Here is a 27,792-nt window from a genome sequence, read left to right as displayed (position 1 = left end):
TGTTAATTATTCTACATGGATCGAAGCGAGTTACTACGATTAGTATGATTTGAACTAAGTTTTCAAAGCAATCTTAATTTGGTCATCAGACCGTTGACTTGTCCCCGTCCTGGTCTCGATAAAACCGTTGCGTGAAGAAATTGGCGATGTCGAAGAAAGGAAGCGGTTTGGCACGAGTCAACTGGCTGGCTCACGCGACTTTCAAGACGCTGGAGAAGTAGGGGACCTCGTGTGTGCTCCAAGACGTTGGAAAAGTAGGGGACCTCGTGTGTGCTCCAAGACGTTGGGGTCGACCTCGGCGGGGCTCCGACAATGGCAACAAGAAGCCGAAACGTCGGTTACGCCTTGCAACGGCAGCTGGCACGCGCTCCTCAGCTCCTAAGGAGACCTTTCTTCTACCTTCCTTGCCCTTCTCCTCCGTCTTGCGCGTTGGGGAACGGCCAAGAGGGGAGCTGTCTCGAGAAGTTACCTTACCTGAATGCTGCCGGGGGATACCTGGACATTTAAATCGGGGGACGCCACCCGGCAAAACCACCTGAATGCTAGCAAGGGGGCCTTCTTGATCTTGCAATGGTGTCGAACCCCGGAGACCCTTCCCGACGTGAATTTCGTTCGCGATGTTCGCAACGGCGAAGTCCTGAGAACGTTTTCGGTAGACTGTAGACCTCCAACGCAACGATTTTATCTGTATTTTACGAATATAACGTCAGATGCAAATGATCCGAATCATCATCTACTTTGAATTTGTTCGAAAGAAATTGTTCAATTAGAGAATCTATGAACGATAATCACGATGGTTAATGTTTTGTGATATTTGAAAAAGTGAGAAGAAAACATAATATTTATTTTGAGCCCTTAGCCATCGAAAACATTATTTCGGAAATCTTGCAATGTTTTAAACAAAAATGTAACTCGAAGAAACCTCGAAACGGTGTTGTCTGCAAAATATTTAGTTTTCGACGCAAAGTGCATACTTTGAGTTTACGCAGCTGAAGAATCGAACATCGAGGAATTAAAATGTGGAAAATACTAACAATATTAATAACAATATTGTGGATTGCGAATGAATCGTTTTATAAAAGGTATCGACGAGTTTAAATACCACGAAGATCCCCCTCGGGAAGTAACGTCTACGCCGCTGAGGGCAAGGACCGTTGTTCCTACTTCCTTTCGAGAAGGAGGACGAAGGGCGCCGCAGGATTTTTTGTAGGTTTCAATATTAGACGTTAGCGTTTCCCATAGAGAGAAGTCATGGGAACACGTTGAGAGGAAACCCGGCAAACGTCTCGTGAAAATTCTCCGAGGAGACGTGTGATCGTAGCTTGAAAACTTTTCCGGGCAGCCGTCGGATCCGCATAAAGGATAAGGAAACACGCGTTGAAATCCTCCTTCTCCCCCGATAAATGATCGTCCCCGGATTCTATGGCTCCCCTCTTCTTGCACATTTGGAAATGTTACTGTCAGAAATTCCGTTGAGAACCTGATCGAAGATAATGTTCCTGCCATTATGGTTCCTATGAACCATGCAAATCTGAACTGGTATCGTCACCTTTAAACTACCATTTCTTCGACCGATTTAACCCTAGAAAGATAACCATATGACAACGTACGTAAAAGATAACCATACGCTTCAGAGGCGCATGCTTTTCTAAGGCGTCAATTTTATACTAACAATGGATATTTATTTAAGTTAATCTAGTCATTTTAAAGGTTTGGCATTATTGTAAAAATAAAATGCATTTATATTATATTTTTTTATATTTTAAGTAATTTTAAACTTAAATTACTAGACCTCTATGAAAAATTAACAAAAATCAACAGTCTTCGCAGGCGCCTCTGCGACGTAGGTTATCTTTCTCGGGTTAAAACTGTTGGAACAATATAGATTTTCAAATGGCACCAGTTGCTGAAAAAGTCACATTTAGAAATTTGACATCGAGCGAAAATTAAAAATACATACCAAATGAAACGCGATGTGTATCATCAATAGATTGAGGATTTTTATGCAAAATAAAAATGATCTATGTCAATTGCAAGAAATAGAATCTACATTGAAAGCCCTTTCATTCTATAACAATTCTAATAGATTAATTCGTTGACATTTCAAGATTCTTCCAATATTTTTACTATTCCAAATTCCAGGTACTAAATTTTGTCACAAATACATAAAATCCGCAGTTCAATCGTTAAAAAACGGAAAAAGACTTCCTAAAGAGCCTTTTCTTCTTGCAGTGAAATATGATGTGTTTGAAAGTTAGTAACATTTCATAATGTCTCGTGATGATTTTGACCGCTAACTAAAGTTATTAACTTCAAAAACAAGCTATTAAAACTTACATGCAACTACCATTAGCGGCCTCACTGTCCGCTAATGTTTACCGCGTTATAATTGACATAAAACCGTTGAATAAAAAATCAAGATCAATTGTTCTCACTTTACCCTTAAGTTCGGTTGAATAGAAGTAAATTTACGAAAAACGCGCGCGTTCCTTTCATACGATTTTTCTTACAATCATGAATGAGAATGAATGATTAGTCTCACAGGCTGGCAATAGTAGTTAACGATTAAAGTCCCAGTCGAGTTATAAAAATGTTGATCGTCGGTGCCATTTTAAAACGAAAGTTCCGTGAAGTAGAATCAGTATTCAAATAATCAAGTGATCATCAGCGTGAAAAGAGATTCGCACGATACGCGGGCAATGTCAGGGTCATTTTCGGCCAGCATTTTCCATTCACATTGGTAAACCGAAAAATGTCGGGCTCGATCGAGCCACGAGCGCGCGGGCGCGCGGTCGCGGGTTCGCTTCCCTCATAAAAGTGACGCGATGCTCATTATCGTCGGTATTATCTGTAATACGGCATGAATGGCGACCGAAATCGAAATGAAAACGTAGGAAAGGTCACGCTCGCGTGCCAGGAATAACACGACCGTGGCGTTGACCCACATTGTTTTTGAAACGCGATTAAACTCATTGAAAACGGCCGAAGGTAGATTAATGGCCCCGGGTCGGCGTAATCGCAGAGAGTGAGGTAAAAAGCGAAACAAATTTAACGAGCTGTGAATTATGAAAATCGGTGACAGGCGGCCGCTTTTAAATGATCCCTCTCACCCCCCCTCCGCCCCCTCGCTGGTGGCGCTTGTCGGCCTCCCTCTGCCACCCCCGCGACCGCCGCGATCCCCTCTCGCGCTCGCGAAGTTTGGTTTGGGCGCGTGCCAGTGAATCGAAACGATTCGAATACAAAATAATAATAAAACAGTCGGTAGATTGTGGGCTGGCAGGCCGGCTGGGGGCGGGGGAGTCGAGCGGGGATGGCGTCGGCGAGCGGCGGGAGGCGGGGTTTGCAGCGCATTAACGCAATTAACCTCCAATTAATAACACATCAATTGACACCCGGTCAACTTGTTGCATCGGAGCAGCCCGATATTATGCAGAACGCGTATCAGCCCTGTGTGTATGTACACGAGCCAGCATGCCTCTGTCCTGTGTGTGCGTGCGTCATTATGTATATATGCAGCGCAACCCTGTCTCCTCCGACTGTATCCCGGTCTCTCTCTCTCTCTCTCTCTCTCTCTCTCTCTCGCTCTCGCTCTCGCTCTCGCTCTCCCTCTCTCTACATCTGACGTGTACGCGTGTATGTACCCACGATTAGGCGTCACGAAAGCGCGGTGTCCGTTTACTTGTCTGCCGATGCGTGCCGAGGCGAAGGATGCTCGGTCACTCTGCGGATAATAACGAAACGAATGTTACAAATAATTTTCTATCGAGGGGGAGAACGCGAGCGGCGCATAGCTATGCGTGCGGATCACCGGCGTACGTACACACGAAGGACATGGGCTGATGACCACAGTCGGGTTCCCATGCAACCCCCTGCGAACACTCGCCGCCACATGACACTTACGGGGGGTGGAATTCCAGTGCACATGCCGTCGTGGCGGTGCCTCGCGTACGCCATGTGGAACACAAGCACCATGTGATACCCGTCGTGTAGAAACCTGCTGATGCCTACTTGCGAGCCGCCCGGAAGGAAGTTGTTAGGGCTGCGATGCGAAAGTATTGTTTCGCTTTCGTTGCAGATTCGACCGGTCGCCGATTCTCGCCGATCGAAAATACTTGAGACGACCGTTTGATCGTTCGAGAGACGCGACGACGGGGCGCACGTTGAATTAATTCTAACCCCCGCAGTTAAGTATTCAGGCTCTAGCAACGTTTAGGTGGCAATCTATTTTAGTTATAGCTAGCCGTTCCTTGAAAACTTCAGCTTTTCATTTCTTCGTAATCACTATAATCCACACAGAAACTGCCAACTGTCTTCGGTTGCATAGAACAGTTCGAAACATTCTTTCTATCGTAATTTCTGCTGATCATAGTTAATACGTTCTACACTGACTCGCGCAGAAATTACAGGCAGAATATCGTCGGCGTAGAACTCCAGCAAGTTTTTATACGCATAACTTTTTCTGATCGACGCATACGATCTCTTTGCATATGTTTTTTTTTATCATAATTCAGGATATGAATCTTTACTGTATTTCTTTCTCAATAAAGTCTGTCGACGGTCAGTTATAGTTGTTAAACAAGTTAGGCAATTTATCTGTGGTGTCGTTCCAAGAATGTAGATCTGAACCAGATTTTGTCAGTGCACTTAACACAATACATAAAGAAAAGTAGCACAATTTGATCTTACACCCCCGGCCATAAGTCACCGGTCATTTACAGTAAATTTTTCCTAAATTGTCTAGATTCTCCCTAAATTCTCCCTAAACGTTCAGATTGCACCTAAAAATGGAATTGAGAATAGTTACCAATAGAAAAACGAGTCGCAAGGCTCGACTAATCGTATCTCCTTTTCCCAAATTGTCCATTTCTGTGCACAATCTGAGCGTCGATTAGGGAGAATTTACTACATTTATTTTCAAGAAAATGATTATTAGAACGCAGATGTAGTTGTCTGGAGTAATTTTATTGCTGAGATTTGTTGCATATATTTATCTGTTGAATTGTGCATCTGAAATTTATTGTTTTACCTGTAAAATCCGAGAAATACGTTCAAGTCATCGTATCTGCAGTGGAGAGTATATCGACGAAAAAAATAACGACGTGCAAAATAATAATTCTAAATATAGATATATCTATATAATATATATATATATATACTCTAATATAGATATATCTATATAATATATATATATATATATATATGTAATAAAATGAATCGAGAAAATTGCATCTGTTAGTTAATAATCATTCTTCTAAAAATAACTAACTGTCCGATGACTTATGGACGGGAGTGTACGTCTATGTCGAACGACTGTGCATCTTGAAAAAAAAGAAAAACAAATACTTGGAATATCAATCTTAATCGATCATAAATTATGCTTTAGGATTTATCTGCAGTGTGGGAGAAAAATATGTACAATGTACTAGGAATATTAACTGCCAATAAGTTGTAAATTCTAAAACGAGTATAAAATAATGTAAGAAGCAGAATGGTGAAATAGTAGAAATTGATGTCGAATTTTGCACCGGCAGACAGTCGAAGCGTCCAAGACTTGCCGAACGTAGAAAGAAAGAAATGTTGCGCGGCTATAGACCTTGTGGATAGAAATTTCATATCTTTTCTATCGATTTTCATACTTTCTGTCCTCGCGGCAGAGGAGGGTGGCGCGCGTCCGTCAAAAGAAGGGGATCAGAATGGCTACGAGATATACGTTTCTTTCTTTTCACTTGCGGATTCATTAAAAAATTTCGATTCGAAGTATTTCCCTTTGAAATCGCATACAAGGTTGATCTACCGATAGGAGCCGCGTGATCGATGGTAAGAGAATAACGAACGCTCTCCTCGCCTCGAGCTTCTCAGCGGCCAGGTCTTCCTTAATTACCCAGACCTATAGGTAGGAGTTATCAGCGTCGATAGCTCGAAACAATGGCCACCTTGGACCGTAACCCCTTAATGCTGGAATTCTCCGAGAAAAGTCGACAGAATTATGAGCCGGTCTTCCATTAACCCGCACTCGTAATCAACAGTTAATTTTTAAGGCTGCCCCCGACCACCCTCTTCTCGGTCTTAACTTTTTCCCCGCTGTACTTTGTTTCGCGTCTTTCTTCCTTTCTTTCTTTAATGTTTTTCCGATTTCCACCAAGCTCTCGTCGATGCCGGCCATTCATTTCGTTTCGTCTCGTTCCATTTCGTAGGAATTTCATGACCGCATTGAATACGTGGCACTCGATGAATCGGTCTCTCGACCGGTCGTTCTCTAATCTCGTGGCGGCAACCCCACCGGCATAACCTGTAATCACCCCTTCAAATCAAGTCACCTGCTTAAACGGTAAATATCGCATGACGCACAGGAAATGGCTGTTGGTAGTTCATCAGACTGTTTTCGCTTCGTTAAAGTGATCGATGCGACGTCATTAGTCTACACAACGCCCGATCGGCCACACCAAAAATCAACTTATTTACGAAGATTTGCTTGAAGCATAAGCTATATGAATACACTATAAATACACAGATGCACCCTTTGAAACTGTGTCAATATAACAGGTTCCACATTTTTTAATTTACGATCATCAAAATTCCAAAGATGCGTTTATTCAATTTTCTTTTATATATTTTTTCAAGCTACCTTCTCGAAACCAACTTGGATTTTCTTATTCGATCTGATACATAATTAACAATTTATCAAAGTAACTGTTGGAAAATCATATTTTAGTCCAAAGGCAAACCCTAACATTTTGCTCCAAAATCTTGCCCCAAATCGCAAACGATTTATTTCTACGCGTTCATCGCTAATGAACAAATACTGAAAGAGCACAAATTAATAACATGGATTTAGTAAGAGCGTTTTAGAGCCGCTATTGATTATTTCAAATTGATTTTGGGAGAACGGAGGGGCGCGGTGAAGTCGTTTGCTTTTCGCCGGACAGACATTGACGCACCACGAAGCGTTCCCCAGCGGTGTTCTTTGCGTGTAATTAGCCCAACGTGTCGACTTCCGAGTCGGGGCACCCAATGGGAGAGTTCCTAAAACCATTTCCGGCGGAGAACACCTTTTTATTCTACTCGCCCCACGCATGACGGCCCAAAAGGGAAATACCGATTAAAGGTAGGAAGTCCAGAAGTTCACGACCCCCCTCGAAGTGTTACGTTCTTCGAGGCAGATACGATTGTAGACGTTATCGAACCCGAGACCATATGTCACCGTTTTCAGGCGGCGAGTATACTCCCCGCACGTTGCGCCTAAGATAATTGCCAGGGAGCAGTATCTTGGGGCGAAATCATTCTGTCCGGCATAGAGGCTCGAAAACTTGGAAACATACTGAAATAGAAGAGTGATCGAACGATCATTGGAAATCGCTGAAAATTCTGGCCATCGTTAATACGAATTTATTAAAAAAAAAATTCATAATTAAAAGAAATTAATTTCCCAAGATATCTCGGCGAATCTCAGTCGATATTCCCGTGTTCCGGTATCTCCTGAATTTACATGCGACAAACGTATAAAAATTTGCAGTCAAGTTTAATAACTGCTCGCAGTTTGTAATTTTCACGCGCCACATAACAGTCAATTATTTCCTATTTTCCATTAAACAGTGCGCATACAGTACGGACGTATATACATATGCGCGCTCGGTTTCGCGAGCGATTCGTATCTTTTGGAAATATTTAATATCAGAATGCTTCTGGAATCGATGAATATATTCGGTAGCACGCCTGTTGGAAGCGAGCGGATAATAAACAAATTTCGAAGCCGGTTGCATCCCTTTTGCACGCGCGATCGCGTAAACGGCGGGGAACAGTGAGACTGAAAGCTCATGCGCGCAGCTCGAGGAAAAAAAGTACAACGATTCCGTGCTTCCACCAATTCGCCGCTTTTGCCACGTGTTGCTATATACGCATTTCTCTTTGAGCCTCCTTGTTGCTTCATGAGCCGCGCGTATACATACGTCTAGTCGCTCTGTCGATATATAGGGACGAGTACTCGTGTCCTCGAACGCAGGCGGCTCGTGCGTAGGCAAACTATGGAATATGTCGGCCTATTGAGCGCAGGTGCTTTAAGCTGCTCAGCTGTTGCTTCGGGATCTCATGCACATTCACGCAAACATATATCGCGGCGATATTGGTGCACACTAAGCAGCCGGCGCGGTCGTATCAAACTGCGTGCGTGCAAACGCAGAAGGTCGACTCGCGTGTACTCACGCACTTATGCGTATCGGCAATTGAATCGTGAAACGATCGAGCCTAGTCGTCGTTGAATGAATTTGTGGAACGGCTGGTCGATTATCCGTTCGTCGTTGCCGGCTCGTCGCGAGAAACTGAGACACCCACGCACCCAAAACGTCGACTTGTCCCCGATTAACCCCTTGTCGTATCGTTTCCTTGGCAAATTACAACGGTTCCGATTGTTCTTTGGTCGTGACAATTTCTCGGAATGAAAAGAATACGTATTTTCATTGTACATCTACATGTATACTCATTGGAAGGCTTAAAAGAACAGAACTGCATCATTAGTAACAACAGCAATGGTCCCCAATATGTGCGAAAGTAGAAATGGAAAAAGTAGAACGATCGACGTAATTTAATTTGTCTCGATGTCAAATCGATAGAAATCAACACACAATGGAAAGACGAATAATTATTCCTGGAGATTCTTTCAATTCGCGTCGTTGACAACTAATTGGGCGACGTGGAAAATGTGTGAAATTTACGTGAACTTATTTATCGGCTTGTAATGACAGTCGCAGAATAAAGAGGAGCTATTATTATCGCGAAGATGATATCGAATTCAATGACTGAACCGAGAAAGTTGCGGGGGACTGTTCGAAGATGAATATAGCCTGCTCAAGTTTGACCACGGCAGATGGTGTGTGCTGGTCTATGACCGAGGAATCACACTATCAATTACTTTTTTGCGCTCCCCTGCCGCCAATCGATCAACGACAGCGGTTCGAATAAGAAATTTAATGCAAAGTAATTTTCTTATGGTCTCTCCTCGGTCACCGGCTACTTTCTTCTTTAACCAATCCTATGTGGCCGGCCCCTACGCCGTCAGTGGTTACAGAAACACGCGGCAAGACAGTCGAAGTTCGAAGAGAATGTTCATATTCGAATCGAAGACGATTGCTCGCTTTGCTGTATTTTTAATGAACAGCGACCGGCATCTCCGTGTTTCTTGAGACAAGGTGGAACGTGCCGCTTTTACCGTACTTTTCTACGCGTTATTCCGCAAAATTTTTCGGAGCGAATGCACGTTCCTCGTAGACGTAAAATCAGAAATTTTCTAACGATGAAGCTAGCTTGAGAAAGCTCGATGAAAAATTGCAAGCTCCCTTGCAACGAGAAATAAATATATCTTTGCTCTAGAACTCGGACCGCATATAGCGCATTTCTGGACTTCGAAGAATTTCATAGCAAGCACGTGACGCATCAATACCGCATTGAATCGTTCTCTAAGGTAATAAAGTTACGTGTGGGAAAGTTATGTCACGGGGAAAAAGTCAACAATAGCGGCGCACGATGGCCGTAGACGTTTCTATCTACGGAAGTGAAGGAGCGTCTATATGCGGACCGGGTCTAAAATAAAAGAAAAAAAAAACGAGGAGACGGTCCGGTATAACTTTTCCGTCTAACATCGATTCCCTTTCATTGACCACGTAGGTGAGCCACTCTCGTACACGAACCAACTAAAGGGGGTTCAACGTTATTTCTGTTGCAGACGAATAAGAAGAACCGCGGTAACGAAAATCGAGGCGAGGGAGAGAGGGGCAGCCAGCCCTTTGGTGAGCTCGAAGGATGCAGCTCCCAGGCGGGAGCACGAGGATTCCACCCGCGAGATCACCGGCTTCGCTTCCCGTAATTATTAACGGGAGTAGTAACATTTCATCGACTGTCGCCAAGGAACGCAACAACGGTAGAGATTCAAATGGAAGCGGCGGTGCCGGCTTGATTTGCCATCGCAGCAAGATCGCAATAGTGACCAGAGGTTGCGGAAACGGTCCCCAGAACGTGTCCCGCGTCGCGAGAAGAAGTCGTCATTCCGAGACGAAGACGAATCGCCGACACCGAGTAATCGCGAAGCCCCAGTTGTTGGCGTCCACCCCACGACGGAAGGAGGGAGGCGAGGAATAGTGAAAAGGAGGCGCAGAAAAACCGAGAAACGACGGAAGAAGCGGAAGAGGTGGTGCGAGAAAAGGAGACGAGGAGGAAGCAAAAGTTCGTCGGGAAGGAGAAGGCTGCCGACGTCGTCGTCGTCACCGACGACAGCGGAGGAGGAGGCGGAGGAGGCGGAGGAGGAGGAGGAGGAGGAGGCGGCGGAGGAGGAGGAGGAGGAGGAGGAGGAGGAAGAAGAAGAAGAGGAGAAAGAAGAGGCGGCGGCGGCGGCATAGCAGCGGGAGGAGGAGGAAAAAGAAGTGGCGGCGGAGGCGGTGGCGACGGGCGGAGAAGGAGAAGGAAACGGTAAAGACGAAGAAAGTGGGGAGGGAAGAGTATCACCGGTCAGAGTGGGGAGCGTAAGGTAGAAGGAACGAGGAGGAAAGGCGGCCGTGGTAGGGGAAACTGCCGGAGAGTACGGAGCAGAGAAGCAGAGGCAGCGCGCTGAGCCACGAGGGGCTATTCAAGCGTGAAGGGGAGGGGTGACAAGGAATCCTGGCGGGGAGGGGACGCGGAGGCCTTCGGGGGGCCGACCAACCAGACGGCCGATGATGTCATCGGGGGAGGAGACCGAGTATTTCGCCCCCTACGGAGCAACCACGGAAAGCAAGCAACAGCAACTCCAGAAGAAGCAGAAGCGCACCAGACAGCGCGTGGACGCCGGCGAGCCGCGCAACAACTATTCGAGTATACCGCACTTCACCTCCCGGCCATCCTTCCACGGCGGCGGTATATACGGTTCGATCTTCGGTGGCAACGGGCCAACGCTTCCGCAACAACAACAACAACCGCCGTCGCAGCATCATCAATCACAATCGCAACAACAACAGCAACAACAACAGGCTGGAGCAGCTGGCAGTCAAGGTCACATAGGCACAGCTACGACGGGTCCCACCGCTCAGCAGCATTCCGCCCACGCGGCATTCGGTTTCTTCGGGGCACCGGGTTACGGCCCCACCAAGATGTTGAACGAGCTGCTCGGACGACAAGTCAAGCAGGCCAGTGACGCCGGTGGTTCACCGCCAGAGGGCGGCCACGGGATGACTGGCGCCGGCATGGATTCTGCCGCGAATTTGCAATCCGGTGCTGTGGTTAATTGCGACGATCCCGCCACCGCTGAGCTCACGCAGCACATGCTTCGCGACATACTGCAAGGGCGCAAGCTCACGGCGCTCTCGGTACCCGAACAGCCGAACAACAATAACAGTATACACAGTAACAACAACAACAACACGACGGATCTACTTAAGTCACAGCAGCAGCATCAACAGAGTCCTCAGCAACAAAATTGTGATAGTGCGCGTAGTGGAACAGTGCAGAGTGGGGGCGAGGAGAGTGTTGATGGAAATAATATGGTGAACAACGCGAATCACAGTGATCGTGATACCGTGATGCCGGGCGATGCCGAGGACAGCGCCGAGGACGCTGCCGCGGCTGCACGTGCTATGGAGGAGGCGTTCGCCGAAGCTGGTATGGAGCCTGGGGCCAATTTGGATGGGTCGGACTGCGAGCAAAGTTTACCGCCGAGTCCCACGCAGCCAAGGTCAGGATCGGTCTCGGTCAAGGAGGAGATACAGGACTCGATGAATATCAAACGGAGTCCGAGCAACTCGCCTTGCCCGATCGTACCGAAAACCGAGATCAGCTCGCCGACCACCGAGATCAAGCGTGCTCGCGTGGAGAACATTGTCAGCACGATGCGCAGCAGTCCCGCCCTCCAAACGACCACGGTGAACGGCTGCAAGAAACGGAAATTGTACCAGCCGCAACAGCAGACCGTGCACCATGTTCTCCAGCACAGTGTCAACGACACCATGATGGACTACGAGGAGGAGAGCGAGGAGGAGGAGGATCCTTCGACGATCAGGCAAAAACGCGAGGAGAAGGACAACCTGAAGAGTCAGTTGAAGTTGCTGCACGAGCAGCTGGCGGTAATGCAGCAAAAGTACAATGAGCTTTCGAGCAGAATGGAGCCAGACACGAGCGAAAGCGGCGATGCGCCCGCCAGTCCTCAGCATCAACCTCAACCACCACCACCGAGACCACCGCGACCTCATCCACCAGCGTACAATGGCCTCCCAGCCATACCAGCTGAACACACGCACGCTTCGGCAGCTATGTATCACATAGGACACAAAGCCTACCTCGAACAGCAACACGCTGCTCTAGAGAGAATAAAGCAGCATCAGGAGGCCGCTGCGAGGCAACATCAACAGCAGCAGCAGCAACAGCAGCAGCAACAGCAGCAACAACAACAGCAGCAGCAGCAACAGCAGCAGCAACAGCAGCAACAACAGCTTCAACGACAAACCTCTCCACCACCACCCCCTCCGAGTCAAGTACAACAACAGAGTCAAAGCAATACCGGCCCGTCCACGCCGCAGACGCCACAAATGCAATCGGCGAGCGCGCCTCTTCAACATAAGGATATCCAAGAGAGGTTAAGTGTTTTTAGAGGAGCCGCCGCGGTTGGCTCGTCCGGTCCACATATCACTGGTGCGGACCTCGAAGGCTTGGCGGATATCCTCAAAACGCAAATCACCTCGTCTTTGATAAATCTAGTCGACAGTGTAGTGGCGAGATTCGTGCAGCAGAAGGGGTTTCTTGGTAAACAGAGCGAGGCGGCACAGGTTGCCGCCGAACAATTAAACAAAGACCTCCTTCTGGCCAGCCAAATACTCGAAAGGAAATCACCTAGGACGAAAGTAGTCGATAGAGGAGCACCACAACCATCCGGTGGCCCAAACGGGCCACGGGGGCCCCACAATGGCGGGCCCCCTCCTACACAGTCTACGGGTTTCCCTCAAATCGGAATCATGGGTGGTGGGCCCCATGGTCCTCATTCTGGCCCCACGGAAAACAATCTTAATCAAATGAACCAGCTGCCACCCCATGTCAGGTCGAACGGCACGTTATTTCAGACGCCAAAACCGCCGACGATATACGCCATGACCTCCATGCAGGCGCAGCAACAACAACAACAGCACCAACAGCAACGCGAACACCAGCAGAGAGAACAGCAGCAACGCGACCAATACTGCAAGATGAGGAGCGACGAGAGGGAAAACAGGGATTCGGAACAGAACGAGGCCCTGTCCCTTGTTATGACGCCCAAGAAAAAACGTCATAAGGTAATTATCCACTGAACATTTCTTTAAACTATTCGTAGCAAATATTTCTTTTGCATCGCTAATTAAATGAATGAGTTTGCTCCTCGGCATTTCTACCCTCGATAAATGTCCAAGTCCACGATCATTTAGAACTTGAGCTATCACAATTTAATAATGTTCAATGAATACCAAATTTACTAAGAAAGTAATTAGTCTAGTAATTAGTAATCTTTTTTTCTAAAAATAAAATATCACGTTTTGGCAATATGTATATAAAATAGAAAGATCTGTTCATTCATTTCCTCGAAGGAATACAAAATTTATAGTACGCTATCGTTCATGTAGTATCACGCATGCTTATAGAGTTCAAGTGCTTATTAGTCTTTCGCTATGTTCCTTTGGCTGGCTTTTTACGTTAAGTATATCTATGTGTATAGGATAAGTATCTGAATTTCAGATTGTAAATCAAGGTATCAATTAGTATTTTCCTTCACAGGTGACGGACACGAGGATCACACCGAGGACCGTGTCCAGGATCCTGGCGCAGGAGGGCAGCTGTTCGCAAGGAGGCAGCGAGAGCCCGCCACCTCCACCTCCACCGAGACCTTACCACGCGCCACCACCAATGCTGCCAGTGTCTCTGCCAACCAGCGTAGCGATACCAAACCCCAGTCTCCATGAGAGTCAAGTGTTCTCGCCGTACTCGCCGTTCTTCAACCCTCACACGGGTCATCCGGGTCAGGTACCACCCCCGGGATCGCATCATCTACCTGCAAGTCCTCCAGGTGCAAGTGTAGAACTCAGGGATTCCCCACCGCTGCCTCATCCGCCGGCTATACTGCATCCTGCCTTATTGGCGGTTGCCCAGCATGGCAGTCCAGACTATGCGCATCTGAGGATGGACACCAATGACCGGAGCAGCGAATGCAACAATGGCGACATCGGCTACGATGGAGTGCAGCCTACAATATCCTTTTCTAATGGTACAGTTGACCAAAAAAAAAAAAAAAATGGGGGAACAAGAAATAGATACAAAACAGATTCGTTGGGCTAAAAGTTGGAGAACGTCCAGAACATGGTCTTCGCAAGCAGGGCACCGGGGGCTCGCTCATAGTAGTTACCGAATTGTCCAAGTTTACGATTCAGAATCGAAAGCCGGCCGGTAATCAGCGTCTCGAAAATTCGATGATACCGAGGGGGCGATATTGCGCCGCGGCGACGTGGTCTGGACGGTTCTCCAAAGAAAGTACCGCCGAACTTTCAATATTAAAACCGGGAAGAGTATATACACGGGCGAAGGCAGTCGGAAGAGCGTTAAAACGCGATAGTAAAAGCGAAAGAGTTGATGACGATACTTAGGAGAACGTATTCTCTCCCCTGCGCGGAAGGGAAACGCGAAGCTTGGTAACTTTGGAAAACAACCGTCGAGTTCTCCGGGAGAAAAAGCTGGCCGGCCAACAACCAGAAGGAAGTCGGGAGAATACCAGGAGGCGGGAGAGGAACCTCGGACGAATGTTAGATTAGTTTGCCACGGAGTTAGGCTAATGTTGGCTGCACCTACGAGTAGAGTTTGTCCGGCAACAACGCGCGAGGTCGAAAGTTCTTTGCCTACTCGGCCCACCCTCGACCTCGAGTCTCACCCAACTTCGCAAGCCAATAATCTGTCCCGCAATTTCGGAATTTAACCACGAAAAGGAGAGAGGAGGCGGTCTGTGAACTTCCTATCACGGAGCGTATACTCGACTTATCGTAGATAAGTCACTTCTACTACTTCCCCGAGCTGCACGGGAATCCACGAGACTCCTTTTCTGCGCGGTCAACTTCCCGCCAACTAGATTCCTTATACTTGACCGTCCGCATGGCTATGCTTTGCCCCCAGCATTGTGCTTCTCGCCGCGGATACCTTCCGCTTCCCTGCGCCGGCTAGTCCGTTCACATAAAGCCGAAACTCTTCGGGAACTGTTAATTAAAATCTGCTCGATCTTTGCATCCGAGGATCGAAGGGAATTGTTCCCGAAATTCTCAAAATCTGATCTTCCTAAACGAAAGAACGCGTCTTCCTGCTTTTTCGTCGCTGTCTGAGAATCTCGCAAATCTCTTCGGTCTAATGTTCAAAAAAAGTGAATCGACAAGAAAGCATTTTCAAAGTTCCCTAGAAACGTGTTCGTCGCTCCAATCGCTTTTTCCCAAATGGAAGAAAACTGTAGTCAACTTCTGGTCGGATGAAACAGAAACCGAGGAAATCGCGAGGTTCCTGCAGCAGTCTCGAAGCGTTGCGCACCAAACTTCGTCAGAAAAATATTAATTAAAGTCTCCTAAATCTCTGGGCCCGGGAAAAAAAGGAAACGCGGCGGCGCCGAAAGTTTACGAGCCGAAGGAAATAGAGAACGACGCCCGTCGAGTTTGTCGCAACAACCGGAAACCGAGGAAGTCGCGATGCTCGTCCCCCGCGGCAGTTCGAAAGCGTGGCGAGCAGGTGCGAGAAGTTGAGCAGTTCCGATTATCACGCATGACCCGGCCGTGGGGGTCAGTTCGTAGCGGCCTTCTCACTTACCGAAAGCGCTAGCAAATATCGGGCTCACAACCTGGAAAAAAAGACTTATGTCGCGGGTAGGCGGGGGCGTTTAGTGGACGTGTAAACGCGTCGGAAACGGTGCAACGTCGGGAACTGCAACGGTGTGTGTTGGTTCGGGTCGCTCGATCGGCCGCGCGGCGTTCTTTACCACCTTTTTAGCCGGCCTTTGATGTAAAATCAATGGCGCATTTTTTCACTCCCTCCTCTTGGGGTAGGTCGAGCGCATGGCCGCGGTACAACCTGTGCTGTTCACCATTCTCCTCTGGATTCACCCTCGTGTCTATCTCTCTCGGTACTCTCGTGCTGGGCCTTCGGCGTATCCGAATATGCTTTTCACGCTGTCCGAATTTCCTTCCCGGTACCACGCTGGCGGGAAACGTGCTCGTGCACGCGGCAAACGCACGACGAGGGGCTGCGACGACGCTCTCGATGCGTCGTTCTCGAAGAATTGCATTCCACGCTTTCGCGCGAACGTCGGGCTGGTCTTGGAGTCGTAATAAAATATTAATTGGTAATTTCTTGAACAATTTATAGTTATCAATCGTTTATAGTCAGATTTATAGTTACACATTCGAGAGAGCATTGAAAAGAATAAAATAACATTTCGCGATTTTACTTATATATTGAATGTTTTAAAAGGCTGCGAAACTCGTAAACAATGTACAGCATTATTTTTAAAACATTATGCTTTGAATGCATAAATAAAAAGCGCGAACTTTAGTAAAGTAGTAGAAATTGTTCTCCTCGTTTATCTATCTCGAGCGTTTCAGATTTGGGATTGTAATTGCGATTATTACATTTAGAAACGATCGCTTGGTTCTTGACAATCGATGCACACCTCCCGCTCGCGAAGCATAGAAGGCTGGTATAACGCGCATTACGAGTGTAGGAGGAAGGACCAGCTCGACAGCCGTGGGGCGGAATAATCCTTATTACAGTCGGGTATCTCGTTATCATCCATCGGCGGCACCGCGAGCGCAAAATGCGACGCGGGGGTGCGCGCACGTTTGATGGGAACGGCTACACTTGTCGACTCGTTCGCTTGTAAACGACAACTTCGCTTGTGCGCTGAGAGAGTTCGCACGCCCGACAGTAACACCAATAACGATAGGCGTTCGTGAAAAAATTGTAAACGCGCTCCCGCGTTTTACCCGTCCCGCGCTGAATTAGATGGCTTTACACGGATCAAGGGTCTAGGAGAAGGTTACGCAGATTTTCCGGGATTATTCGAGGCGGACAGTTCGGCAATAGTTTCCAAGCGATCGCGCAGCCACCGTTGTTTCCAAGTTTCTCTATCTGGAGACGGTTTCCGTTAAAACGAGAGGGCGCTGCTGCGCGTCGCTCGATCTTCGCGTTTCTCGAGGAGGAGTGACTTGAAAGCCAGTCGAAGGCACAGACGATCCGCAAGAGATTGAACACACGGATTAGCCAAATAAGAATGCGATGAAACCACATGAAGAGATCCCATTACCGATAAGGAGTCGGTAAGGCTTCCGCTGAGGATACGGCCAATCGTGGGCCAACCTCGCCGAGAACGTTAGACCCCTATTACCCTCGCGACATCCACAGCTTGTACGATTTCTAATCCAATTTGATACGAAGAAAACACGATTAAGTTTGAGATATTTGCGTACACAGAAACCGATTGTCGGATCGGACAGCCCCTCTTGCGACTGCCCTCTCGACGCTCGCTACGGTTCATACTCTTACCATCTTTGATATAAGAATAGCGGGATGATAAGTCCGTTGATCGGCGCTCGACGTAGCGCTGCTCAAACATCGGTTAACGATCACACAGCAACAGAGTATTTCCTTAACCACGGTGAACTCGTCAACGCTGACGCCGATGCATCTGAGGAAGGCGAAGCTAATGTTCTTCTGGGTCAGGTACCCGTCTTCGTCCATCCTCAAGATGTACTTCCCCGATATCAAGTTCAATAAGAACAACACAGCGCAGTTGGTTAAATGGTTCAGCAATTTCCGGTGAGTACCATCAAATTATTTATTCGTGTCGGTATTGGGGCTGTTTGCAGCCTGCAATCCGACACGGGGTGTCTCACTCGAAACAAGCCTCCTTATTAACGACGATAACATTTCTCCACTTGCTGATAATTGTGTTTATGAAGCATAAGAGGATGAAGATGATATCGAATCAGAGAAATTGCACCTGCTAGAGCATTTCGTTGTTACAAAATGTTTTCTCGTGTTTAAGTTCGAATGTGAAATTTCAAATAACACATCGATTCAGATTGGAAGAAACAATCGGCAGGCTTATTTCGTTTGAAACATTCTGCGTATGAAAAATAACGCGGGTACAGAATGTATTCAGCACGGATATGGTCATCGTTCTCTTCCGATCAAGTGCATGCTCGATTATCGTATCATTTCCGAAGGAGCGTAACAACGTACGGGTACGCGGAAATTTGCATTCAACGTTCGCCACGATGTTCAGTAACGAGAACGCCTGTGTAACGTCCAGGAACATAGCTGATAGATCGTAGACGGAATAATCTTCCGATCGAACCGGGGCATTTTTTAATCACCGATCCCGAACGCGATGTCCCGTGTTCGTTTCCCGCGAAAAATAGAACAAGACCGCGGAAGACGTTCGGGTTACGCGCGATCCCATTCCGTGTATGCAAACGAAATCGAGCTTTCCAAGGGATCGACCACTCCCTACGCAGAGAAACGGTCAGAACCCAAGAGACGACAGTCACGATGGGTGTGTCCGAATCTTAATTACCCTCCCTTCGGCCGAGGATAAGTAACGCGGCTACATTGCCGCAGGTATAAAGCGTAGGAGGTGGTGGCTACCGACACATACCGGCCGGCAGGCATTAGCCTGATTATAATTAGCCTGAGTACAGTACAGATCCCAGATATAAGGTGGTCAAAGAGGCCGCACTTGGTCTCGCCGTTACATTATTGCCGTTTTCTTATCGCGAGAGACGCCCATCCTCCCGAAAACCATAAGTTTCCATCGCATCACAGTTCGACGAGTCCGCGGCTCCGCTTCTGCGGCGGGGCTTCGTTTATTCGGTTCGGGAAATTCGTAATCGACGTCTCGCTTGCCAACGATCGCGCGACGATCACGTTTCCATTATGATTTGGTTCGCCAGAAAGAAATGTCTGAATTTTCAGCAAGAAATTAATGTAACGTGGATTTCTCGCGTGAATTATTCTCAGCTGCGTATCTCTTGTTCTCGGTCAGTCTTTTATTCGCAGCAGTCGGATTAATATGTACAAACTGAAATAATTGAATCAAATGTACCGAATGTTTTTCAAATTGCACATTGACGGTCGATTTTTGGGTTACGGATGGAATCTATGAATTATGAACAGTCTCCCGTTTCAAAAACTGTTTTATTGGCAAGCCCGATATTGGTTTCGACTAAAAAATTGATTTCTTTCGCCGATGCATTGACAATGAGTACTCGAAGTTCAATTAGACTCTGCTAGCTGCAATTTCTATTTCGATGTTCTGAAATTATTGATAACGTTTCAAAAAGTAATCAACAATTAAAGGCTTCCTGAAAAAAGTCTCGGCGGCGATGGTAATTTTGGACGAGTAGCACGGTGTAATAATCTAGTCTAATAGACAATTAACGTGTTTTAATCCTGCCTTTGGAAACAGCACAGTCACGGAGGAGCCTATTAATAGTCTCCCGGTGGCGAAAGCGTTAAAGTAATTACAGTTTCGTTTAATCGGAACAACGGTCGACGTGTTCTAGCTTTGGATTTCTGGTTAGCGAAATTCTATCGTCTGGCTGGCAAGCAACGCTGTCAACTTACGGTTTCGCATACATTAGAAGCGTCGAAATGCACCGCGAACTTGACACCTCCGGCTACGATACTCAATTCCAGCATCGATTTTCAATACGTTCATCATGCCGGACCGCGCCGCGCCGGCCGATCTCGTACGAAATATTCGAAGCACTCGACCGACCCGCAGGAAAGCCAGCCACAAAAATTTAATTAACGCAGGGAAAGGTCCATTAAAAATTGTCGCATGTAAAAAATGAGGGAGTAGTAGGAGAACACTTAAAATTTCACCGGGACATGAGCAGGCTATTCCCGGTCGGTCGTGAAAATTTGTTGCGTGGAATGAAGTAGAGCTCTCGCTATCAGAATTATACAGAATCGTTTTCCGAATCAGGAGGACCGGAGGCTCGAGGAATTAGAAGGAAGCCGAGTTCGCGGCGGAAATAGGCGCGGCACGGAAATAAAAAAAAAAAACATATAAATATATGCATATACATATATGAATACACGCGTATATGCAACACGTTCACCGAGGACCGTGTATGTTGACGGGAAAGAAAAGGGTACGCGGATCAGTTGCGAGCAACTTGTCCCTCGTGCCGTTGCTCTCCGGCACTCGGCCCCCTTCTCCCCTGGCCCTGTTTCGCTCTCTCGAAACATTTTCCACCGTAGCCAACGAGAAAGAGAATCGGTTAGAGTGGTTGATAAGAGAGAACGGCCGTGGTGCGTGTTAGCGAAAGTTTGTAACGTCCAGCAAAAATTGCATCGGAGGCCAGGCTTCCGTCGTTAAGCACAAAGCTAATTACCGGCTGAATATATTTCGCTACATTTTGTCGTGTCGGCCGCGGGGCTCTTCGGTCTCTCTTCAACGACACACTCTCCCCCGCTCTTTTTCTTTCATCGTCCTTCGCTTTCTGACTTCTGTTAGCTTCGCGATCACGGTGACGAATCAGACGGAACCGACGCGAAACGCGAGGCTACTCCTCGAATTACTTACGATACCAATCACCACGAGGCTTGAGTGCGCTCAGATCTAGACTCGCGAATGTGTTAGTCACATTTACGAAAATGTTCGCTTGCGTCTTAAAACGTGATCTATACATGCCTGTTCGTTAAAAAGCCAAGTGAATTAAATTATGAAGTTACTATCAATTGACTTAACTCTAAATTATCCGAACAATAAATATGATCTGTAAACGATGCACGAGTTAGCAAAGAATATCACTCCATCCTCGAAATGAGGAAAACGTGACTTACGTCGCTACGATTCGAATTCACTTAAATGTTCCAGTGAAATTTCAATTTTCTGGTAACTAGTTGAAACCGTTAGTTATTCGTGCAGATGTTGATTAATAGGAAACAAAAATGAAATAACTATAGTTTTTGTTTTGGACACTGAACCTAACGAACGCTAAAAGCAGCTAACCGAATTTATTTAGACTTCTCGTTATTTTCGTTATAACGTATATTTTAATTAAGAAATTTATTCAATCGTTTCCTGCGAAAGACATTTTATTAGTTTAACAATTTTTGAAGAAAAATGTTTGAAAGAAAATCTCTTGTGTCAAAAATAGTCTGACAGTATTCTTAAATTGTTTTCATGTTTTGACAGCTTTGAATTCCACTTGCTTATTTTTGTCACAAATTCGTGCTCAGAATTAATACAGTTAAATATTAAAAACACTGATTAAGACGGCAAAGTTACAAAATCGGTGCAGACTGTCCGCAGTGTCTCATAAGAAAGGTTTTCCAACGGAGACCGCCGGACGTTTATAAGCTGTTTGCCATTTGAAACATTCTAAATTTAAGTATGTTCTATTTTAAAACAACTTGTCCTGCAGTTCTTATTGGAAATCTGTATGGCGGAAAAGGTACAACCTTTAATTTATCGCCTGAATCTTCTCCAATGAACGTCCAGTAGTCTGGTTACATTTATTTTTTAAGCGATGTTACAAAGATAAGCTGACTTCAATTGACTTTATTTATTCATTTTTGAAGTCACATTTCTTGTGATCGGGCCCTTTTAAGTTGGTCCTATTATTTCAATTGCTCTTGACATTAGATTTACGGAGCACAAAAAACAGCTGATTTATATTAGTTTATAAAAGTAATAATAAGCCATTTTTATTCTGATTTTTAACAAGTGTTATTGTATCATTTGCCGTAAGTAACGCATAAATTGAACAAATAACTCATAAATGTATATTTACGATATGAATAATCGTAAATTAAGAAATTAGTGACCCATCATTTTGACGAGTTCCGTAAACTTAGTATCAACTCTTGGACGACGCACCACATTCAACAATGTTGATGAAGATTCTCATCTTTTCTGTTGTTCCTAGTGTACAAATAGTTTGCTTCGTTCAATTGCCAAAAATGGAATAATTCAGTGATGATCGAAATACGCTGGGCAAAGATGACTGGTAATCGCAGTTCGAGGGTTAAAGTTTGTGGCTACGAACCGAGACAGCGAGCCATGTTTACGTACGGGAGCATATGTTTCAGTAGTTAGTAACTTCGAGAATATTACGAATTTTGGTTCAAGATGTCACTAAAGACATTTCCAAAGAGTCGAAATACAAGAAATAGTTTTCTTCACCAGAAGAAAAGAAAATTGTTCTTCCCGCACTCTATAATTACCAGACGGATAAAAAATGGCATCTTTCGGACTTTTTTCTTTCGCAAGTGCTGAAATTATAAAAAGATAACAAGCGATGAAAGATAAAAATGCATACATTCGTTGCGTCTAGAGCTCGTCGGTTCTAGAGCGATAGTTCAGCAATAATAAATTCTGAAACGACAAGAGACGACGAGTCGCGGGTTTAGCAGCACGTCCGCCGATTTAAGTAACTCACGGAGCGCACTTGTCCCTCCCTGTTAAACAAAGTGTGAAAAAAAGGATGTACCTGCGCCCGTCGTAAAATTAACATGTCCGAAGGGGACTGTTTGTACCAGTTAACCGTTGCCGTTGGTGAAGAATGAAGCACAGGGAAAAAAAGATCTCCCTTCGAGCGATGTCCGCTTATAATCTCAATGTTTCTAGCCGGCGGTGTCCATAAATAATTTTCACGTCTCCCCCGTTGGGGGCATCCTTACGGTCGCGAAAGGGAGAAACGGAAACTTTCCTCTTGACAATCCTTGCATACCAGTTTCGTACAAGTTTTCCCATGAAATGGCGATTAAAGGACGACACGAAGGTGCCAATATCGTGCCTCATTAGGCACACTTTCACCCTACGGGACCCTCTCCTTTGACGACTAATCACGTAAGGGTTTACCCCCCCGGACACTTTTTCCTCGTGGCTCTCCGGGCACAGTCGTTGTGTCGAGCGTGCTCGATCTGATAGCCTAATGCACGGCTTCCTATGCGGAAATGCCTCGCTACATTATTCTACGCTGGCTCGTGTACCTGCCGGACACCCTCCACCCTCTTTCCGACCGGCGATCGTCGTTGTACTTTTGTCACGAGCGGCCGTCCTGCTCCGTCACCATCGCATCGGCCCAATGCTTTTGCCAATCTTCCGCTGTGCCGAACGGTTCCCAGCCAAAGAAGATTCGACCGAATCGATCTCCAGATCTACTTTAACGTTCAAAGGGTTCCGTACGGGGCCTAGAAATTCCGCTGTCACAGGGAAAATCACAAAAGGCCGTTTCTCACGGGAAACTTTGTCACAATAGCGGATACTGTTATTATTTCCACGGTGTCTCGAACGCTTGGTTAAATGATTGTTATTACCGGTTTGTTGGTTCTTCGCCAGTCGAACCGACGTCGTTAAAATCGTGTGCAGATTTAAAGTGTTAGAGACGCACCGCGAATATCGATCTCCCGTATTTTAATCGACAGATCGCTAACGGCGATAGACAGTCTAGTACAGATTAAGATAAGAAGCTGTCAGGGGAGTGAATTTTCGGATTGATCGGGCAAATAGCGGGGAATCGTGCGGGGGCTCGATGCGATTGATAAGGGCCGATAAGACTAAAAAGTTTGTGAAGAAAACTTGAGATCACTGTCGTTATTGTTCGGCTGATCTCATTTTATTACGATTTTTACTCTACTATTTTATTTTGTTGCTCGGGTAAAAAAATACTGATTGTACTTCGCTCAATTTTCGGACATTTCAAGATTATTTCTACACGAAAACTGATACAATATTGTACAATACTATCGAGTAGGTCGCGAATTTTATGAATCCATGGGCACCAACGAGTAGATCAAATGCACAATAGTAAAAGTATTTAAAGAATTAGAAAATGCTGTTGCATTAACTTCAATCCACTTTATCCACTTAATGCACCAAAATGATTAAGTATCATACAATTAATCCAGGCAAATTTCAGCTTGCATACAAATCAGCAGTCTAATTATTACCTATAACCGGATTATATAAAAACATTCACAGTTTGAATAGAACAATAAATTATATAGTGTACTGAATCCGTCAATTTGAATTTTACATTTTCGGTGTGAAATTTGCTGCAATTTAAAACGATAGAAAAATGAAAATACGTTCACGACATCAACTAATATCTCCACCTCATAATATTATAAACACTAAAACACCTCTTCTTTCTTACAACAGGTGCAGATTTTGATCTTGCATGAAGACCTATGGTCTAATTATTACCGATCTCAAAGAAAAGTCCAATGAAATCTCGCGCCTTTGCGATACAATTTTCTTCGCAGACCTTTGTACAGTTTTAGGAAAAGCAATTCTTGATCATTTTCCGAGGATCGTAAAATCGTTTTCACATAGCTTGTTCCTGGTATCTTGGTAGCAAGAAAATCGGTCTCTAAGTGAAAACGCGAAACCGAAAAGGGACGGAGATGAGCGTCGACGTTCTGGGGTAGGGGGTTAGGGGTACGGAATGAACGAAAGAAGATCAGGTGCGGGAGAGAGAGAGAGAGAGAGAAAGAGAGAAAAAGATAGAGATAGAGACGGAGAGGGAAAGAGTAGGAGAGAGAGAGAGAGAGAGAGAGAGAAAGAGAGAAAAAGATAGAGATAGAGACGGAGAGGGAAAGAGTAGGAGAGAGAGAGAGAGAGAGAGAGAGAGAGAAAGAGAGAAAAAGATAGAGATAGAGACGGAGAGGGAAAGAGTAGGAGAGAGAGAGAGAGAGAGAGAGAAAGAGAGAAAAAGATAGAGATAGAGACGGAGAGGGAAAGAGTAGGAGAGAGAGAGAGAGAGAGAGAGAGAAAGAGAGAAAAAGATAGAGATAGAGACGGAGAGGGAAAGAGTAGGAGAGAGAGAGAGAGAAAGAGAGAAAAAGATAGAGATAGAGACGGAGAGGGAAAGAGTAGGAGAGAGGGAGAGAGAGAGAGAGAGAGAGAGAGAGAGCGGGACGAGCTTTCACAAAGCGATTCTTCACACCCTATTTTCTCACGCGCACGACGAATCGAAAACACGTCCGATATCTTACGGAGACTCGTTGACGTCGAGCGTACATCATCCGATCTGCTTATATCGACGACGATATTGACAGCCTTCATTCGATGAAGCTTGCCGGGGGGAATGATTGGGGTCGTCGATGACAGGGTTGCGACGACGCGACGCCTATGTACGGAGAGCCTTGTTCGCCTCCGTGTGTGCGTGTCTCTCTATCTGCCTGCATCTCCGCCTCCGTCCGTCCGTTTGTGCGCGAAATAAGGGAAAAAAGGGCGGCAGAGAGAAAAAGAAAGGGTGAGAATCGCGCACACGACTCGGGTTAGTTTGTTATCAGATCTCACGGTAGGACATGCGACACGGCCTAGCCGCGATCATATCTGCCGGATGGAAGGAATTTTATGTCGTATAATGGACAGTGGCCGAGCTCGACATGTACGATGGATTTGCGTTACGCGGAAACCCCGGTTTCTTCGTGACCAGCGAAAATCTAGCCGCGATTCTTCGACGCTTCGCTTCGCGTTCACCTTCGATTTTCCAAGCGAGTATAACGCACAGAGTCGTTTCTATTTTCATAGGCGCGGGATCTGTCCGAAAGAAGATTGCAAGAGGTGTCCTCTAATTCTTTGATTATTTAAAATCGCGTCGACCGTCGTGAATTTTGGTTGAATGCAGATTCTTTCGTTAAATAGAAATTTGTTCGTGGAGAAAATATTAATTTTTATTTTCATTTCTGAAATACAGAAATGAAAAATTACGGTTTATCATTTCTGGAAAACATTCTTCTATACAATTGAACAATTAGCGACCGAATGGTTTCTTGGTTGCAAGTCCTCAGGGATTTCGATCTGCTTACAAAATCAGAATAGCGGTGGTTCGAAAGATCGAGTTTAAAGAAAGCGGTAGGTTTCAGCATTATTTACGAAGCTTGAATGGCCAGTTCTTAAACGCTTTTGAATAGGAATGGATGCGATAAGTAGGAAGCGCGAGCCCCTCGATGTAAATGCTCATTCATTCGGCAACATTAATAATGTATATTGAGTAGATCGTCGGTGAATGGCAGAAGATACGTTTTAGTAGGCCACCAGGCACTGTTCTTCTCTCATTACTCGCTTAAAATATTCACGCCGCGTAATCGAGAGGGCTGAAATAAGACAGGGATTAATGTACCGTTCTTCTGGACCTCCGGAGAAATGGTTCGACGAACATGAAGAGCAAGATATTCGGACTGATTGCTAGAAATGTTCGAAGCGCGAGTAACGAAATGACAGCAAGAATAATCACGATGTAAATAAGGCGAAACCGAAAGCTGTCGAGCAAATAACGATGTCACTGAAGAATTCAGCAGGGGTTGAGAAGGGCGTCGCTGTATGCTCAATAATTCTCCGACGAAGGTGACCTCCTCGCGTCGCTATACCTAATTTCTTCTTTGCCTCGTGCTTATCGGCAAGGAAAATCTACATCGCACTGGACATTACGAGCTCCCCACTCCATTCCCGCCGCCCTCGGTGGTTAGGGTAATAACGTGGTAATTTTCTAAACTGGAATTTCCTTTCTCAACCCCCAGCTACCGGTCTCGCACGTGACCGATCGTTAGCGTCTACCGTCCTTTGCTTCCTTGCCATCCCTGGTGGCTTGTTTCGCGCGAAGTCCTTAGGGCTTCTGTTGTTGCCCTAAAATTCGGTAAAACATTCTAGCTAAAAACACTTCTATTCGATAATTCGATCAATTTTTATTCGACAATGCCTACAAATTTAGGGAAACTTGCTTAATTAGCGGATCTTTCATCTATGTCATAATCGGCGAAGTTAGTCGTTCGTTTGTTTAAATCGATTAACTCGGCAAGGGAAGATGTCTTCTTTTAAAATTCGAAATGTTTGGTTAATCGATGCAGTTTACAAATAACTCGTCTAACAGAATAACGGATATCAGATTTTATAAATGTCTCGACTAAATTATATATTTCAACAGTCAATTTAACATTAAACCCATCTACTGTTGTTGACCAGGATGACCGGACTATCATCTGTTCTTCTAAAATTGCTCTAAGTATAAAGACACTCTTTCACGGGAAGTAATTAGAACTTAACCCTTTGGAGCCTACCAGGACATATGTGTCCCACGTATGTATTTCGTACGTCTATTGGGAGAAATGAATCCCGTTTCTTCCACAATATACGAATATACTAGTCTTAGAATGCATATCACGCACATATTTGTTTACATATAACCAATGGTGCACACCTTTATCGTCTAAAAGGGATAACCGACACTAGTAAAATCAACATTTCTTGTTATTAGCATAAAAACTTGACATAAAACTTGACTTCAGATAAAACGCAAATCAACGAAAAATAAATCAGACTCCAAAGGGTTAATTCAAGCATACAGACATAAAAGTGGCAAGAAAGTCAATCTTGTTATTCCCATAAAGCGTTATTCACAATTAGTGCTGGGGAGATTCAGTGTCAAAATACATTTGGGAATTCAAATTGAGTCCAGTAAGACGATCAATGTTCGCCGCAGACATGTTCAAAAATATTGATTATCATAATCAATCATCCTCATTATCAAATATTGATTATCAAATATTAATCATCCTCGATCAAGCCTCCACCAATAGAAGCAACAGTCGCGCGTGCAAATTCCTGCGCCGCGTTCAAAAGAGAAGCTCAAAATCTGTACGAAAGAAAGGGCGGCAGAAAAAGCAGAGCACAGCAAAGTTGCAGTAGTTGTCGCCCGAGGTTCTACGAAATCTTGACTGGGGACGGGCCGAAGGGACTGCAGGCAATCTCCACGTATGGGACCGCGTGTG

The 27,792-nt window shown here is 45.6% G+C and overlaps 1 protein-coding gene and 1 long non-coding RNA gene across 6 annotated transcripts in view; both read left to right on the top strand.

Moving 5' to 3' along the window:
* The window catches only part of LOC117218329 (uncharacterized), a 146,652-nt gene extending 136,918 nt beyond the window's left edge, over window positions 1–9,734 (top strand). The window contains exon 4 of the long non-coding RNA XR_004489755.2: window positions 9,716–9,734. This is a non-coding gene — a long non-coding RNA (uncharacterized LOC117218329). The remainder of the gene's footprint in view (window positions 1–9,715) is intronic.
* Window positions 9,735–10,366: 632 nt separating this feature from the next.
* The window catches only part of LOC117218330 (homeobox protein prospero), a 79,064-nt gene continuing 61,638 nt past the window's right edge, over window positions 10,367–27,792 (top strand). Inside the window, exons 1-3 of one of the 5 annotated variants that reach the window (XM_076528792.1) lie at window positions 10,367–13,280; window positions 13,741–14,226; window positions 17,671–17,817. In XM_076528792.1, coding sequence (XP_076384907.1) covers window positions 10,698–13,280; window positions 13,741–14,226; window positions 17,671–17,775 — 3,174 coding nt within the window. In that variant the 5' untranslated portion in view covers window positions 10,367–10,697 and the 3' untranslated portion in view covers window positions 17,776–17,817. Of the gene's footprint in view, window positions 13,281–13,740; window positions 14,227–17,662; window positions 17,818–27,792 lie in introns of all 5 variants that reach the window. The other 4 variants (XM_033466625.2, XM_033466627.2, XM_033466626.2 and 1 more) reach the window with 4 other exon arrangements.

This window comes from Megalopta genalis, chromosome 2, assembly GCF_051020955.1.
Source record: "Megalopta genalis isolate 19385.01 chromosome 2, iyMegGena1_principal, whole genome shotgun sequence".
NCBI lineage: Eukaryota > Metazoa > Arthropoda > Insecta > Hymenoptera > Halictidae > Megalopta > Megalopta genalis.
Note: the sequence above shows the minus strand (reverse complement) of the source record. Positions and strands in the feature narration are given on the sequence as shown.